The sequence below is a fragment of the Antedon bifida genome, chromosome 4, assembly GCF_963402885.1.
Source record: "Antedon bifida chromosome 4, ecAntBifi1.1, whole genome shotgun sequence".
In the NCBI taxonomy this organism is placed as follows: domain Eukaryota; kingdom Metazoa; phylum Echinodermata; class Crinoidea; order Comatulida; family Antedonidae; genus Antedon; species Antedon bifida.
In genome coordinates this window covers 29064313-29082526 of record NC_136229.1, presented here as the reverse complement: position 1 = coordinate 29082526, position 18214 = coordinate 29064313, and the positions used below count along the sequence as shown (strand labels likewise).

The 18214-nt window shown below is 32.1% G+C and overlaps 2 protein-coding genes across 3 annotated transcripts in view; both read right to left on the bottom strand.

Annotated features, from left to right (window-relative positions):
* The window catches only part of LOC144840230 (autophagy-related protein 9A-like), a 209063-nt gene that overhangs the window by 125306 nt on the left and 65543 nt on the right, over nt 1-18214 (bottom strand). The gene's annotated exons all lie outside the window — the stretch shown is intronic.
* Nucleotides 1690-17050, bottom strand: LOC144840235 (uncharacterized). 2 transcript variants are annotated; one of them, XM_078695979.1, is made up of 6 exons: nt 16917-17049; nt 8464-8535; nt 3517-3682; nt 2913-3127; nt 2325-2605; nt 1690-1954 (listed from the first exon to the last, which is right to left on the bottom strand). In XM_078695979.1, exons 1-6 carry the CDS (start codon nt 17028-17030, stop codon nt 1834-1836), a joined length of 969 nt encoding a protein of 322 aa, XP_078552105.1. In that variant the 5' UTR covers nt 17031-17049; the 3' UTR covers nt 1690-1833. The 2 variants fall into 2 exon arrangements, with proteins under 2 accessions (XP_078552105.1, XP_078552106.1); XM_078695980.1 differs by lacking the exon at nt 8464-8535 and having other exon boundaries at nt 16917-17050.

The window sequence follows — 18214 nt, the reverse complement described above, 5'->3', positions numbered from 1 at the left end:
CCTACACATGATTTTACTAATCAACATACATTAAATAGAAGAATGCTTTTATAAATACCAAAATAAAACTTAATTTTATTATTCAGAAATTCAATAAATACTAAGTCACATAAATATTTAAAAAATACAATACATATATTTAGTTACAATCGTTGCTGTATATATTTATTTTTGTTCGTTGAATTACTGTCAAGATTCAGTATCTCAACAATAGCACATAAAAAATAATTATGCATACGTTTTCAAAACATGCAATACTAAGAATTTGAAAATGAAAAGCCTATACTCAGTAACACCATGCCTTAACATTAGGAAAACCAACTAACTAAAAATGTTATATAGACATTAATTGCAACAGTTTATATATACATTATAACATATTTGGTCTAAAGTCGGAATTCATGGTCAATTATGAATATGAACATAAAAATATTGAAAATATAATATTGTACACCTTGAAAAAAAAATGTTGAATAAGCCATTTTAATGTCACATAAATAGATATTCACTTTCAAAAAACTGGATTGAAAAAAAAAATATTTAAAAAAAAAGGTCGACTGGGAGGTCAATTGGTATTATTCTGTTCAGTTTGTTCTTTTATCTTTAATTCATTCCTTTTTTGACATAAGTGATTCATTTTATTTTAGGAAATAGATTTTGTAGTTTCAATAATATCAAAATCACAAAATGGCCTATTAAATGTTTGATTCGTGTTTTGGGCACAGTAAAATATTGAATCGAATAATGTTTTATTGAGAACATTTTCGTAATCGCATGCCATTAATTAAATTTTACTTTGTCATATCAAGGTTATATTTAAGTCACACAAACATAACGATAAATATTTATAGTTGTAATGCTAATTCTAAGTTTTTATCGAAGAAAATGTGGCAGTAAATATTGTAATATTTATATTTAAAACATGTGTCCGAGACACACAATTCCCAACCCCAAACACCCCTCCCCCTTCCCCCGCAAACAAAAATGCTACAAGTTACAAAATCCTAGGCCTCATTCACACTATCATTGATCAGCCGATAAAAAATGGCACTGTGTTAAATAATAGAAGCATTAAAACATTTGTGAAAATAGTACCAGATAAACAACCGACGTAGCCATGATTTTGTCCAATCATCGGATCCAAACTAGGGACTTAGCAATAGGCCAAATAGCTAATGCTGTTTATAACTTTTTTAAAGGAGTTCGGAAATTATCAAAATCACACTTTGTGTACAATTTATTATTGGATGGTTGCCACAATTTAATTGCGCACACATAGTCGATATTAAACAGCTATATTACACGTATGGTATACACGTGCTTACAACATTAAACTATATACAACAAATAACTGGTTATACCTTATAATTATAATATACCTCTTTATATGATTTAAACATGATTTGATTCCCTTGTCAAAGTATATAATTCGTACTATACCCTGTTGTTCTACCCATTCCTACATGGCTTACCGATACTATAGGCAAAAAACACAAGCTATGGGAGAAAGTTAACAATAAATTATGCCACTATAATGCCACAAAATGATCTAATGGAGTAAACAGATTTATAATTTAACATCAAGAATATTTAACGGCATAATCTAAAACACATTTTAACAACATTCACATATACGTATCATCATCATTATTTTATTCTCACCAACTTTATTTGAATGTCATAATGTGATTTTGTGTGTTGATATAATATTTCCTTGGTAAGACTGTACAAAACTTCGTCGTTTATTTCATGACACGTTTTAATGCGTTTGTACTGGTCGATTTTGACGCAACGAAACGCTTTGGTTTACATTTACGTAGTATGTTGGTGTTATTATATCCCGTCAGGTGTTGACTCCACTTCTACTAGACGCAGTTCACACTTTTTATTGGGAGTATCGTAATACCGTCCATGGTTGCAAAAAGGTTCTTCGCATTGCCCAGTTTCAACACATCTGTAATTGTAATGACATTTTAGTTAATAATAAGAATTTTACAGATTATATAGTATCATATTTCAGAACCATTATGACGAAAGAGATTTCATTATCTTCTAACAATCTTTTAATCGATAGAAAAACCGCAACACAGTGTTTTAACTCATTAAGGTAAAAAACGGCCATTCGCAGTTTTTACAGAACATTATTTTTAACCAATAGGGCCTATACATTTTATTTTGTTTACCCTTTTTCAATTCGATTAGATAGAAACTCTCATACCGTGATACACATATGTTATGCAGACTAGAAGAGTTGCTTCTCTAACATACGTTGTACTGTAATATTTGTTGTTAATATGAAAGACATTTAATCTTAATTGACTTACAGTGCGTCAGCTTCGGACAGTGTTCGTTTTCCTTTCTTTAACCTATCACATGACTTTTGTTTTTCGTGAGCACAAACATTACATTGGCAGTAACGGTCTTGCTGAAAAAGCGATGTGCACTTTTTTTGGCAAGCCAATGGTGAGGTATCGTAGTCGCCGCCTGTTGTCGGGACTGCGCTAGAACTACTAGTACTTGGCTGCAGTATGGTACACTCGCATTTGTCATGTTCGGGTACATCGTATCGCCTGACTGATATATCTTCACCGTCAATGTACAACACCTGAAAATTGACAGTTCATTTGATATTAATAATAGGCTACCTTGTGCGGTGTTTTCCCGAATGATCGTACGACCAAACGGTACTGGGTATGATCAACTTACGTTCAAGTTCCCAACGGACCTTGACAAACCTGATCCAATTTTGAAATTTACAATGCAAAAGATAGGATATTAGGATCAGTTCAGCACTTAAATGTTACACCTAGGCCCTGGACCCATCGTATTTCCAAATCTTGGATCCCACATTGGAAGAGATATATTCTTATGTTCCAAACATGAGTATGACCTTGAACACAAATACCACTTACCATAACTGTTTTATTTTTGAAGTTATCGCCAGTATGATAGCATGTCTGTCCTTTTGGGCAACATCCGGAGTTGGTTCCACAACGACTTACATTTGCCGCCGGTGGTGAAATAATAATATCTGCTGGTATGTCTAACTCTTCGTATAAATCTATTATTTTCATCTTTGGTACTTTACATCTTGAGTTTTCAAATTCATTGGTCAAACCCTGAAGTTCTGTTTGGTAGCAAAAAAAGATTACAATTTAGTGAGATAAAATAATAGGGCCTATGCAGTCATGGTTAAGAGTGAGATGCTGAGAAAACAAATGCTCTATTTAACGAGGGGATCCGAGTTGAAAAGAGCAGTCAGTACACATTTTTTTTTTTTACAAAAAGCTGGACATATTATAACGTAATGAACCATCATAATAGCAACACTTCATACGTCAGATTTTTGCTTTTTTCACAATCATATAAAACATGCATGACACCGAATATTTCTATGGCACTGTAGAAATCTAGATACATCACGAGAATCGGGTGCAATTGACTATCAAGTCAAAAACAGTCCATTAATTGAAATTAAATAAAAACTGTGCAATCTGATAAATTTGATATTATTACCGAGATCGGTGTCCGAGTGGCTCGGGTTCTCTTCTGATGGAAAAGCCTCTAAGTATAGTGTATGAAAAACCTCATACACGTCGTAGACATTTTTAGGACCATAAAATTGAAGGAATTCTTGCGGCGTGTGCTTGTAGCTTTTCGCGCGCATTTCAACATAACTGTCCTGAAAAATACAAATATATATATTTTTAATAATAACACTAATAATAATATTGATAAAACTTAATTGCGATTATATGAGCAAACGAATAGTCAAGTTTATTCATCGTCAAAATGGTTTATGTACAGTAAGGCAGATTTAGTCATTTAGTAGTGTGTATGCCTATATGCCATTCCCATTCGATATTTCTACAACCTAAAATTCAACAGTTTTAATCCCTCAGATCTAACCATTGGTGACAGGAATACCAGGCATGGGAAAATAAAATGTTATTTATATGATCTGAGTACGTTACACAACTCATGCTGCTGTATATAAACTTAAATTATGGCTCCAGTGTTATGTTTGTGTATCCATCATTCTGAATAGGCCTATTAAGACGCTTCTCTGGTGTGTTAAAATTGATACCACTTTTTTTTTTTTTTTTAGTAATAGATAATAATGATAATAGTGTAATGTAAGAATGTGATAGAAAACGAAGAACATATGTTACTTAAGTGTAAAGAGATTAAGCCAGTTTGGAGGAAATTCAATAATCTTATTGTTGAATGCTTTCCTACTGAAACGCCAATACTTTGGTTTGATATAGTTACTGGTTCCAAAGATAAACTTGTAAATGAACTAACATCTATCTTTACGTTTTGTATCTACAAATCCCGCATAAGGCTTTGTTTATTAAAATTTATTTTTTTTAGTAATAGATAATAATGATAATAGTGTAATGTAAGAATGTGATAGAAAACGAAGAACATATGTTACTTAAGTGTAAAGAGATTAAGCCAGTTTGGAGGAAATTCAATAATCTTATTGTTGAATGCTTTCCTACTGAAACGCCAATACTTTGGTTTGATATAGTTACTGGTTCCAAAGATAAACTTGTAAATGAACTAACATCTATCTTTACGTTTTGTATCTACAAATCCCGCATAAGGCTTTGTTTATTAGATAACATGATGGGTAACGAATCAAAAAGTATCTTGAATATGTTTAAGTTTGAATTAAAAAATCTTATAGAAAATGAATACGCATGTAATCAGTATAAAGCAGTTATAAAATGGAATGATGTTAAAATTAAATTATTAGAATTCATAAAATAAGAAAAATATAAAACTAGTACAAGCTGTAGTGTATATATTATATAAGTATTCATATATTGGAAAATCAAAACTGTACTAGTAGTTACTATAAAGTTATGTAAGAATGTAATAAATCAATTGAATTAAGTTTAGGCATAACACATCTGCTATGATAATATTCTATATATGAAATAATGCTAAACATAAGGTCATACCTATAATAAAGCAATACTTTATAAAACTAACAAACACCTAGGCATATACTAAAACTAATACATGATAGAAATAAATGTATTAGGGTAAAACATAGACTGAAACACACGGTCAAACATATATGTAAACAAACAATATAAATGGCCAACATAGTAAGAACAGAACTTTAAGGCTTAGAAATAGTGGAATGAAACAAATGTTATACAAGGCCAAAACATAAAAAGTAGCATATAATGTGTTTATAATAACTATGTTAAACTGATTCGTAAATGTAAATAGGTATATTAATGTGTGTATGGGTGTATATATTTGTAATGGATGGAATATAAGGTCAAAAGAAATAAAGAAACAAATTGTGAGTACTGATTTAAGATATAATAAAAGAAACAACTACTTTTTAATACATTTTTTAATATAAAGTAAATTTAAATGATAAATATTCGTACTTTTACTATAACTTGCAATAAACATAAAATGTACGTTTTTAAAGCATACTTTTACTCCATCGATTTTATGTACATGTATAAATATAGTGCCTTTTTAGCTGCTATATTGAATTTTATTGTTTTATATTTTTATAAAAAATGTATGTATGTTATATAATATATATTTGTAAAGGAATGAATAAATGTGGGTGACCCCCACGAAAGAGAAAAAAAAATAATGATAATAGTAATAGGGCCTACTTCTTAATTAAAGAAATACACAACGTATAGTCTACAAAATCATACTTGTGTTGGATGTGTGTTTCAAAGTGTTTAGGCCTATTCCTGAAATACTTATAATGGTTTTGTAATTAATAATTGTAATACAAAGAAGGATAGACTACTAAAGCGTATTATTATTTGCTCTATTTCAAACTGTCTATTATATCATTGATTAATCTAAAAATGCCTGGGCTTTCCAAGAACGAAAAATAGGCCCCTATCGAGGGAATTGGTCTTATACAAACGGAATCGCAAGGTCCAGCCAAGTATATTCCTTACTTCCGTACACAATATCCATTGGAGAAACGAAATTAAATATTGACTAAACCACCTGTCCAGTCAGGTAAGGATATGTACGTGTAGAAACTGCTCGCAAACAAATTTAAAATTAGAGTTTTGGGTTACCGGTCCAAAACACCTGAAACGTTATACTGTAATGTGGCAGCTACTTTATGGTAAATATTATTTTGAAATAAATGAATTACATTGTATATTACATTTTTTTTAACCAGTAACGTTAATAAAATGCAAAAATAGAGAGCTTAGCTAGTTTACATTTTTTTTATTTAATATATATTCTTCTGACTATAAAATAGTACTTAAGATATGACGTTTATTAGTTGATATGACGTCAGTATGTCACCTGGGACGATCGAAATTGATCTGTTATGACCGTGGGTTCCATATGCCTACATTCCGATATTTCTGTACGAGATATTTCTACAAGAAATGAGATTAATGTAGTGGCATGTGCAGGTTGTACTTTTACCTACTTTGGATTTATATCAAAACCATTCAGTTGGTATAGACCTATAGAATGCTAGAAATGTAAACGAAAACGGTTGGTCTTTACTTCCGGTTACGATGATCACTATCTCCTTAGTAGGCCTAATGATCGGGTTTAAATAATCGTATAAAATAAAAAATTTAAAAACAACAGTTATAGACGATATATAAACTGCGCACTAATTCATATTAATATCTAATCCATTGGCGACGTGTCTACTATACGATTACATTCTCTATTATTCCACTTAGCTTTCCCTCGATTTTACATAGGCCTACCTAACCAGGGTGAACATTTATTACCCTGGATATTAACAAAGGCAATTACCTCTCCATGCCGAGGCTGCAGCATAGTTGCACGGTAGCTGATTTAAATTAGGCATTACTAAATTGCTACAATGCAATTGAATAATTTGGGTAACAACAACAATAACAAATTACCTAGTTAAATTGTTAATAATTTCAAATGTTGACCTAGCCACTTAGTTCACTAATATATAGTTTAATAACGTGTTTACATCAACGTAGGCCTATATACCACCGAGACGTTCTTATATTACTGTTTTCGTTGTAATAATACACTCGTTAGGTAGTAAATCTAATGCAATTGAGACAATATTCACATGCATGTCTGTGAAAACAGTAACATTATGCTTATTTTTATTATTTATTACCATTAAAAGTGAAATGCAATCTACAAAATGAAACAAGGCCATATTTTTAAAAAGCATTGTTGGTTTGGCACTATTTGTTTAAATCTATTTTCTATAATTTATATATATTTATATTTTTTTCAGTCCTATGTTATTCATAACTGAAATATGTTTCATCTAAGTACAAAAAAGCAGGCGTATGTCAGCTCTATGGAAATGGTAAGTAAATGGTTTAATTTTAAGTAATACGATTTACTGTAGTGTAATTTACTAGGGAACGAATTATCCATGGCACAATTCAATTCAAGACTTTTCAATACGTGCGTTCCAAGTCTGTGCAACAAGTGTGACGTGAAAACAAGTGTGACGTGAAAACAAACGTGACGTGAATTTCTTTTCCTGAAGCTCTGTCTACACTATCAAACTAGTTTGACAAAAATAGTGTGATATGCCCAAATATGGTAGTAATTATGTCCAAATATAGTAGTGATATGTCCATATGGGCACATCACATGTGTTTGTCACATAAAGTTTGATAGTGTAGACAGAGCTTAAGTAATGTAAGTTATAGTTTAAGTAGGTACATCTCAATCCTTATTGTCTATTGACAAAGTGAAGTTAATTAAAAGTTAACGAGAAGAATACAAATTAGAATAGAATAAGAATAATTATGGTATAGTTAGTATTGTTGTAAAGCATACATAAGCATATTATAATAAAATAGAATCTCTCTACTATCTAGTTAATTAACCAAAGATTATATAAAACTAGTACAGAAGAGTTAATAAAAAATAACAAAAAAGACAAATACTACATCCTATTAATTGCTGTTAATGAGAAACAAAATAACCTCTAAGAAATGGAAAGTGTGCTTTAATTTACAAATATAGTGTATGCCTAAAAAAAGAAGTGTTACGTCACAGAGTGATTCCCTCATACTCATCACGCGTCCGTGCCAACTCACCAGAATTCACCATCAATAAAGACAAAATTATAAGAAACGAACAATAGAACAGAAAAGGAGTGTCGCTGAATGTCTAAGAAAATGTGTATTGTTAGAAAACGGATAAAAGAAGTAAGAAAAAAGAATAGAAGATAGTTTCACCGACTGTTTTTTATTAAAGAAGTATTATATTATTAAGATAAATTGAGAAAAGAATTTTAAAGTGCAATAAATTATTGTGATCCTTAGAAAACAGCCGATTGGTAGAACTGTTGAATCAATCCCAATTTATTTAGTGAGTTAGTTTAGCTTCGTGCGTTTTGTTTACGTGATTTCAATAATATTTTATATAATACAATATAATTATGTAGAAATTTTAAAAAGCGCCTCTGTGGATCTCACTCACTCCATCTATGAAACGCCTACGTCTTGTCAACACAGTTTTCGCAGTTATGTCCCTTTTTTCTCGTAAAACTATCTGTGAATAATGGAAACACGTGGAAAAAGAATATATAAGATATCATCGGAACAATAAGGATAATGTGATAATAATGACAAACGATAGAACAAAAATATTAATAAAAATAGGTTTGATAAATGTTTTTAAATCAATAATAATCAAACAATAATAATAATTCTGTTTTAAAAAGACAAAAGCTGCAACTAGCTATAGTGACAAAAACCTAACAATATTTAATTTTATTTATTCGACAAAAACTTCTTGGTGGAGTAAATGAAGCTCTTTGTCGTCCCAGTATTGTAAAATAACAAACAGACATTAAAGCAACACAAATTAAATTTGTGCTCCAATGAATTACGATACATTTACGCAAAGTGTGACTTTGTCAGAAAATAGTTACTATAAGGGAAGAGTGAGATATTTTTTACCCTCTATAAAAAAAACCGTGACGGCAGTGGCGCGCCATATTCCTGGGAAAAGTGGTATTATTCGCATGCGTAAACTCAATTGCTGTGTTGGGATTCACTCTGAATGGGTCTCTACAAAGAATATACGTGCCAATTTTTAAATTCATGGCGAAGAGTATGTACTATCAAGAAACAATTAAGTGTATACAGATTTTGTGTTCAACTGACTCATGGAGAGTTCCGGTAGATTAGATTATATGAGAGCTTGAAAGGTTCGCGAATTGTAAGTCACGGAGTATCTAACAATTTACTTATCTTTTCTGTGGATCTCGAACGATTATGGATACAATAGAATTGACTAAAAGCACGATCCAAGTTCACATTGTCAAAATCTATTACAAGGTTAACATGTAAACACATACCCACCTCTAGGCTCTAAACATATTATTGTTATGCTGTGTGTTTCAGAGAAATTTATGTCATAGAACTGAATATGTATAAACTGACCCTTAAAAACGTAATGATTTGGCCAAGTACAATTGTAACACCCAAGACTTCCAAATAGGCTAATTAATAGATGTTAAGAAGTCAAGTGTTTTTTAATATTTGCTTAAGTTTGGTTCCCAATACGTAATGTAACAAGCGAGTTGACCAATGACAAGCGACAATTCGAATAGTCAATATTAGTTGTTCTTCTAAACTGGACTACAATTTTGTATATTTTTTTTTTTTTTTAGATTTTAATCTAGTGGCCATGACCTAAAGTTTGCATCCAATTTTATTTTGGCTTCTTTCTGCACTCTTTTACTTTTTATTGGTACATTAGTGTAATTTTGCTCGTTAGTTGCAACTTTTTGTGCAGAAAAACAATGAAACCAAGTAAATATTTTTAAAGTTAACTACTAGTCTTTATTGATATCGTCACTTCTGTAGAGAATGCTATTCTTGTTGACCTCTAATGCAATAACATGATGATCTAAATACAATTATTTATGAACTGGTCTAGTATTAGTACAAGTAATCCATCGCATTGTCTGTCTGTCAAAAACACAATGGTAACTGTTTTATGACTAACTAAAGTGTATAAAAGAACAAACTGAAAAGACAACTGTCGAAATACCATGAATAAAGCCGGATAGAGATGCTCTTTGATCATACCATTTTAGGATTATTTTCTCCATGGTCATACGATGCCTAAACAGTAATTTAATTTTTGTTCAGCAAAACCACGTCAAAACACTATTGTTAATCATTGTTATTAACTGATATTATAATTACAATTTTCAAAAGAACGTAAAATCAGGTCAAACTATTGACCTAAACTCTTTTTTTTTACATGACAGTTAGGGGTAGATTACCATCAATGTAAAATATAATCAATTACACACACTAACGAGAAGTCTAGAGAATTGCCAAAACAAATGTTCAACGGGAACGTTAATGTCATATTAAACAGTTTTGGTAAAACCTGATACAATCTTTAATTTGTTTTATTGGATCAAGGTTATTCAAAATTAAATGAAAATTGACAAATCTGATAATATTTATGAAATTGGTAATTATTGTTTAGTGTAGTGAATATCATTGAAATGAACGTGGCGCATTTACTATCTAAATGTTTTCCTTGGTTATAGCGATCGTTTAGCTTGAAGTATTTCCTGAGTGAAAGTTTTTAATTGCGTGCAACGCGACTCTACAGCTCAATATGTCGGTCGGTTGGTCGGTCGGTCGGTAAACACTAACTTGAGCAGGCGATTGCAGCCATGTATATGGCCTTGTTATACATACAGTAACGTCACTATGAAAAGTGTGAGCATTAATGGCAATCAAACAGGTTTTAAAAATTCCTAGTAAAAAAAGGAACTGGTAACACTTTCTATACTAAATGGCAAAAACAACAATATGAAGAAACATTGAGTTCAGCTAATGTCCAATGTTTAAGCCATTTCACCCTTATTCCAATTGGCAGATCCGCTTTGAATTTGCCTGTATGAACAAAGTGTTTCTTTTCATTGTGTTATACTTGAGTTAGCGTAAATAATAATTCAGTAACATTTAAAGTTATACTATAATTTTTATTGTCGGTGAGAGTTCCATTATAAAATATTTCCACAGAATGCCAAAAATTGCCACAATCACATTTCCTTTTTCCAAAACTATGTGCATCAATACATTTCTAGCAATATACACTTTATAAAGTAAAATAAAATCTGAACATTAATGGTTAATGTAGAAAGATTATGAAAAATGAAGAACGATATGGAAATGTTCCATGTCTTTCTAAAATAACCATTGATTGTTGACTACTGTAACTACCAAATAGAAATCCTAACGGACAATCAGCTAACTGCTCACCCTGCTAAAATAGTTCTAAATTTGAAGTATTTTGCAGGCTGCATATAACTCTCTTGTGACAACGGCACAAAATGCAACCTTGACTCTAGTAAACTTATAAGCCAAGAGTTGGTGGTACATGGCTTGCAATATCAATGCTTTTCAGGAAAAAAAATGTGTACAAACACATCTTTAATTGTTAAAGATGTGGCCAAAAACTTTAGCAGTTGTCATACCAAAAAAAATAACCGGACCAATAGACTATACAGAAAAACTGACCGTTTTAATAACTTGATAAAATCGGAACAGGCAGCATATTATTCATAAAATGTTACATCATCATTGGGCCTATAATATAAATAATAATAAAGATAAAGACTACTCAAAGATTGTAGTAAGTATGGCATCCTCCGAAATGAAGAATGGCGACCTCAAAAAAAGAATGAAAACGCAACTTTCCAAAAAGATGAAATATTTCATTCTTGAAAAAATACAAGATGGTAACATTCAAAGACAGAATAAAAGATAGCATATTAAAAGAAATGAATGATAAAATTCACCAAAAATTGTGAACTGTGACATCTTTCAAAAGATAAAAGTGCCTCTTCCAAAATGGCATCCTCCAAACTAAAGAAGTATGGCGTTATCCAGAGGATTAAGGTTGACAACCTCTAAAAAGATGAGAGATGACATCCTTCAAAAAGAGAAGAGATGGCATCCTACAAAAAATAGATGAAGGATGCAATTCTCCAAAAAGATGGTACGATGTCTCACGTTGCTGATAAATGTTATTAGCAATATAAGTTTTAATTATTCAAAATTTTAATTATTATTAAAATCAACAGGTCTCAAACCGAATCGAATATCACCCGTCGAAATTCGTTTTCGTGGTGGCCTTTAGTTGCTGGCATAGTTAAAATCAAATACTTAAATTTTATTAAACATGTATTAACTTTACGATATTTGAAGTCTAAAACTAGGTCAAGGTGCTTTAAGAAAACATAATTGACACCTACTCAGGACAATGTTGTCATCGTTAAACCGGTTAAACTAGCTACACTTTTTCTATGAGAAGAAGAAAAGTTTTATATTTCAGGTATCAATCATAATATTGTTTGTATAATTGTCTGTAAGCCTACTGGAAAAAAATCTTTCAACGACGAAACACATAGCAATGTTTTGTTTGACATGTTGTTTTTTTTGTCTGTTTTAAAACCAAAGTGAAGGATGTTGGGAAGTGCTACAAAACATTAAAGGAAACAATATTTATGTTTTAGATGACAATTTGCAGGAAATATTGACATCATCATAGTGAAACTGGAGAAGGATGAGTGCAATAAAATTACCAGGCAGAAAAATAAGTTTCTTTGTAGTGCGTTGTATTAAAACCCGGATTTTAGCAACAATCAACCACCTGGATATGCCTAATGTACAGAATCTTGTCTTTGTTTGTGTCTTCGGACCGTGATTACGTCACAGGTACGTCATACGTTACACAGATTCGGTTAATGAACAATGTCACATTATGTGAGTTTTGTAATGAGGAGTACATGAACTCAAAATCTATAACATTAAAATTATTGGTACAAGAAAATCGGATAAAGCTACATTCGCACTGACGCCGTGTTGTTAAATAATGGAAAATCATGTTTATATACAAAATTGAACGGCGCCGTCTTCGTTCAGTGAAATGTGGGAATAGTAGCTTTATGTTTAACTATAGCAGTAATTACTGTATTACACAAAATCACATTATTATTTCTAAAATAGCTTGCATTAAGTTTTCCCCAGAACAGATCTACAGAATCGTACGTCGTCTACGATAAGAAACCTTAACATCGTAGGTCTGAACAGATTAGCTGTTTACCGTTCAAATGAGCAAAACATTGTATCACACTGTGGTTCATGGTTAGGCCTACCGAATCGAATCAATGCCGTGTAATTGATGGCTGCAATTAATTGGACGTGAAGGTGTTTTAATTAGAGACAACGTGTGTGCTAAACGTTTTGTATTATCATGGAAAAGTGAGTTATTTTTCTCAATGGTATGATAAATATTGACGTTGTATTATCTCAATAACCAGTAAGCACTAATTACTTCACACCTGCCGTAATGCCCTTGGATAAAACACGCGCCAAAACAAAGGTAAGACCTTCGCTGTTTCCTTAATTAATTACTGACTTAAATAAGACTAGCCCTTGATTTTTAATTGTGTGGCTCTGGCAGAATCTTGTTTTAAATTAAATGAATGTTAATGTATTGAGGCCTAATTTATTTAAGGTACGGCCTAATGCCGGTTTGCGTAATAAGCATTGGCGCATCTTGATTCCCAGACCTACGCTTCTCAGATAATAATAATAATAATAATAATAATAATAATAATAATAATATATATAGGTCTCTCAATGGAGTAAAGAATAAGAATAATATATTATTATACTCCATGGTCTATTTGATAGATTATTAAACTATTTTTAATACTGTAGATCCCCTCTTTTCTTGGTAAATGAACGAGTGACAAGAAATGTTAAACACAAAGCCAATCCCATATACGGATACACTTTGTTAATTCCACCATCCCCATACAACCCCCACCCCCCCCCCCCCCCACACTCCCTAATATGAGTTCTACTGCTACAGAAAAGTAACGTCATGATTAAGTTCCCATGAGATGTTTTGCCCATAACATCTATAAATGTACTGATGGACGAGCAGGTGTAGAATTTAACAAAAAATAACAGCTGATGGTATATCATTTTATTTATTGGATTAGATTGACCGCTTAGCACAAAATCAGTAAATCGAAGGTCTAAATAACACGGCAAATTCGTAAGATACACAACATAACGCACGTGTACAAGTGAGCTATATATTTTAATGCGCCCGTAGTAGGCCTACCATGTCCGTACGTAACTACTGGGAATAATCGCTGGTAAGAATACGGTATACTTGTTCTTTAACGAATATTTTTAGCAATCTATTCAAAGGCTTAAACGATGTGACTCCGAACACGATCGTTTCTGTACTTTCTTTGTGCATTCCGTGAAGAAATTAACAACTTTAAAGAAGCCACTCCTCAAATGCTGGTGCTTAAACCACAACACCACTAAATGACAGGTCCAAACCACTGAAGGAGTCCGTTCCATGAACTGTGCTACAGTAGCCAGGGAGATGTAAATTAAATTATTATTTCATATCTCCCTACAGTACAGTAGTATGCCAATAATGAACAGTTTGATGAGTTCAAACATTAATGTAAATCGCATCATTGACTAAACTGACACTACTGTGCACTATTATACGAAGGCTGTCGGACGGTGTTATCCGGGTGAAACATTAACTAACAGGTCATAATGTCAAAGCAATAATAAATTCGTTAATCCACGCCTATCCCTCTTTGTGGTCTTATGGCATCCTTATTTATTGGTAAAACTATAAAGAACGTAACATAAAACATAGGTGATTTTAATACCAGATCAATGAATGGGCAAAAAAAAAATGATTTAAATATAGGGGAATAACCTGTGACTGGCTGCCTACCAGGTAATTTCTATACCAGATCTATGAATGGCAAAAAAAATAATATTTTAAACATAGGGGAATAACCTGTGAATCGCAAGCTACCTGGTGATTTCAATACCAGATCTGTGAATGGTATTCAAAATGTATGCATAAAACATTGTGAAACATTAGCAACGGCCAGTAAACATAACAAGACCCTGACGGCGACCGTGGTTTCTACTATAATATTAAAATAGAGTACGGTATTAATTTGCAATGCAAATGTAATTCTTCATTTCATATTTTGTTTTATGGTTAACTTTAGTCTCAACATTTTCTTAATTTTGGTTTAATTACCGAAGTTTTACGTCACAGGTATACGAGCGTTTTTCCATTTTTTAACATCAAATAGTATTAAGTAGAACTCCCTTTGGGACACCTCTATTCAGGGAACAACCCGAACACCCATATTAATGGGACGAACGCATGAGGGGCAATATATGTTGTACAATGTAATAATGGAGTTGGCAACCTATTGTCTCTCGAGACAGACGGCTGCCAACTACGGTCAACCCTACGGGGACACTATGTGGGGTGTAGAAGGTGTCCCATTAATACATTGTATCAAACAAATAAAGCTGAATAAAACATTGTCTTGGAGCCCTCAGTCTCTTGACATGGTAATTTTAAACGGCTCTCTAAAGTGTAATAAATATGGTGATAAACACTTACTAAATAAATGTTTAAAATATGACCTGTTCAAACCCCTAGAAAGTGGTTCAATTTTTGCCTGTAGGGTCGAGGTCGTGAAGTGAAATGATCTTCGAGTAAAAATGACGGAAGCTGTCATAATAGGGCCGGGCCGGTTGTATCATACGAACGTAGAATGCCAATGGGAAATAAGGACTTGAGTTGGCCTGAGTTTGGACCCGGGTAAAAAAATGATTCATACATTTTATAGATTATTAATCCATTAATTAATACACAAGTATATGATCAAAATGATTTTTCGAGGCGTTGAAAAAGCATAGCTTAAAACTTTTTTTATGATAAAATATTTTTTACAGTTACAAAATGTGTAAAAGGTTTTTAGGAAAGGACTAATTTCCCTGGTTTAGTGTAATTAGACTTCGTATTCCTAACAATTAATTAATTACCAAATATATTCGCAAACTTATTGGGGTCTATTTCGGTGACATTTTAAATGAAAAGACGTACGTAAATATACAATATGCGAAACAGCAAATTGAAAAAAATCGTTGAAATTTAAATAATCATGACGGACACTGATGATTTAGATTAAAATAAAACTGAATGACATGGTGTTGATGACGTAGTTAGGGACCTAGTATAAGATTAGACTCGACGTTTTGTATTTGTTTGTTAAAATTCCTTAGGAATTTATTGTGTTAGCTATCGAGAGTATTACGACGCATTATGTGTATGTCGTACAAAGATAAACCTATATCATACAAACAAGTGCTATACAATTAGAATTAACAAACAAAACCTGGTAGATAGAATAGGCTTTGAATGAATCAAAGCTTGCGACGAGACCTATATCGCTGAAGACGTCAGCCAAGGCCTATACAATACAGATAATGAACTCAAAAGTGTTACTGTCACTCGTTTGTATATAAACTACGTTGTTTTACATTACACAAAAGAACGTATAGTGTCAATATCACTTTTAAGATTGTTGGGTTGATATAAAATCGTAATTGTTCAAAGAACTGTGTACACGCACACATCCGTGAATGTTCTAATAGAGTCTAATATGTTCTAGAAATTCATAAGGGAGCCCGTTTAAACAAGTAGGCCTATAGTGACCCGATTCCCGGCACATTATTAAGTATTGATTGAGAACATGTGCCTTTGTTTAGTAGATACAATCGATTATAGTACGCATAATCTCAAACAAGTTATAACATAATAAGTAAAAGCAATTGAGAGACATTGCGCTGTCACACATGTGTCAGGCCTAGTATATGACTACGAGTAGGCCTACCTACAACACCGAATACAGTATCCGATCGGATCGCTACCTGTGTTTTGTATTAATAATGCGAGCAAGGCTTTTATATTATCCTCCTAACGATCATTATATCAAAAGGCGTTTTGATTATTTTCCTGGATATATGAAAAATGTAACTTACTGTAGGCCTATTCCTTTGCATCTCATCTTCTACTTCTCGAATTATCGCACAATCTCCATTCACAATAAGAATCACAAATATGACTTTAATGAATAACATTTCTGTAAGATCCATTTCGTATGTTCAAATCAACGGTATACTTACTTTCCTGTAACTTCACATGCTTATATTGCAGTTTAAATTAAAGAGGGCGACAAATATAAAATTGTAATAGTGTTATTTTTGGAAATACAACGTCGACTGTTATTGGACAATGTTTATAAATAAAATATTTTGTTAATATATCATCGTTTTGTTTGATATACACCCAATTTTACGCCACGTCAATAGTGTGAAAAATACCCTTTTTTGGGAAAAAAAAAAGTAACGATTGACGTAACCAATCTTCACCGGTATAATCAGTTTAAATCAATTTAAGTCTACCAACTCAAAAAAAGATAAATATGTCACATAAATACGACGACGCCATTTTTATTTTCAACATTTAAAAGCATCGTGATTGTTCATTATATCTAATTGTACAACTGCTTTTATTTTCTTTAATGCGATTTTGATTTTTAAACTATTAATAAAAATAGGACTTACAAAACCCCTTCTAAAAGGCTAACCTTTAGGCTTAAGTCCAGACTAAGCAATCTGTCGCTAATGCTAGGACGCAACACAAGGACATAAAGGCAGCACACGTCATTATGTTAATAACAATAGGCCCTAAAAATCTTAGGCCTAAATACAAAATGTTAAAATTAAAAATGGAAAAAGTGCTGAAGCCAAAAATTGAAAGCAAGCTTGTTATGTTTTTTTCTTTGATTACAAAAGATGAATTTTATGGTAGTAATTATTTATCTTGCGATTTATGATAATAATACACTACCCTTGCATATTTAGTTATTTTTAATGTGGATACCTAATGATCTTGGGCTACTGGGCTGGATTGCGCACTGGTATGTAGGCCTACAACATATAATCACATCACGGTCCTGTGTCGCTCGTACAACTAAACAGGGATGGGATGGACAGACACACCACTCCCAAAGTCAGCCAAATTCCTTGTTCTATGTGGGGAGGGGGGAGATGGGATTATGCCAGATGATATACAGTACATACTGTAGTGTTAACAGTTTAGATTCCCCAGACTATATACACTGCAGGTACAATAGTCTTCGATGGTACTCCCTATTTTATTAGTATTATTATTAGTGGTATTATTATTTGGACGTGAAAGTTATGTGAACAACCGGGCTATTATTTTACTATTACTTTCCCCCAATTTTTTTTATTGTTTTAATATTTAAAAAATA

Excerpts from the sequence above, each read along its gene's own strand:
- LOC144840235 (XM_078695979.1), bottom strand. The coding sequence starts at position 17,030 with ATGGATCTTACAGAAATGTTATTCATTAAAGTCATATTTGTGATTCTT. Across the intron at positions 3,683-8,463 it reads GTAGGCGTTTCATAGATGGA|GACAGTTATGTTGAAATGCG; the intron begins GTGAGTGAGATC and ends TGTATTTTTCAG. Across the intron at positions 1,955-2,324 it reads CTGTCCGAAGCTGACGCACT|ATGTGTTGAAACTGGGCAAT; the intron begins GTAAGTCAATTA and ends TTACAATTACAG.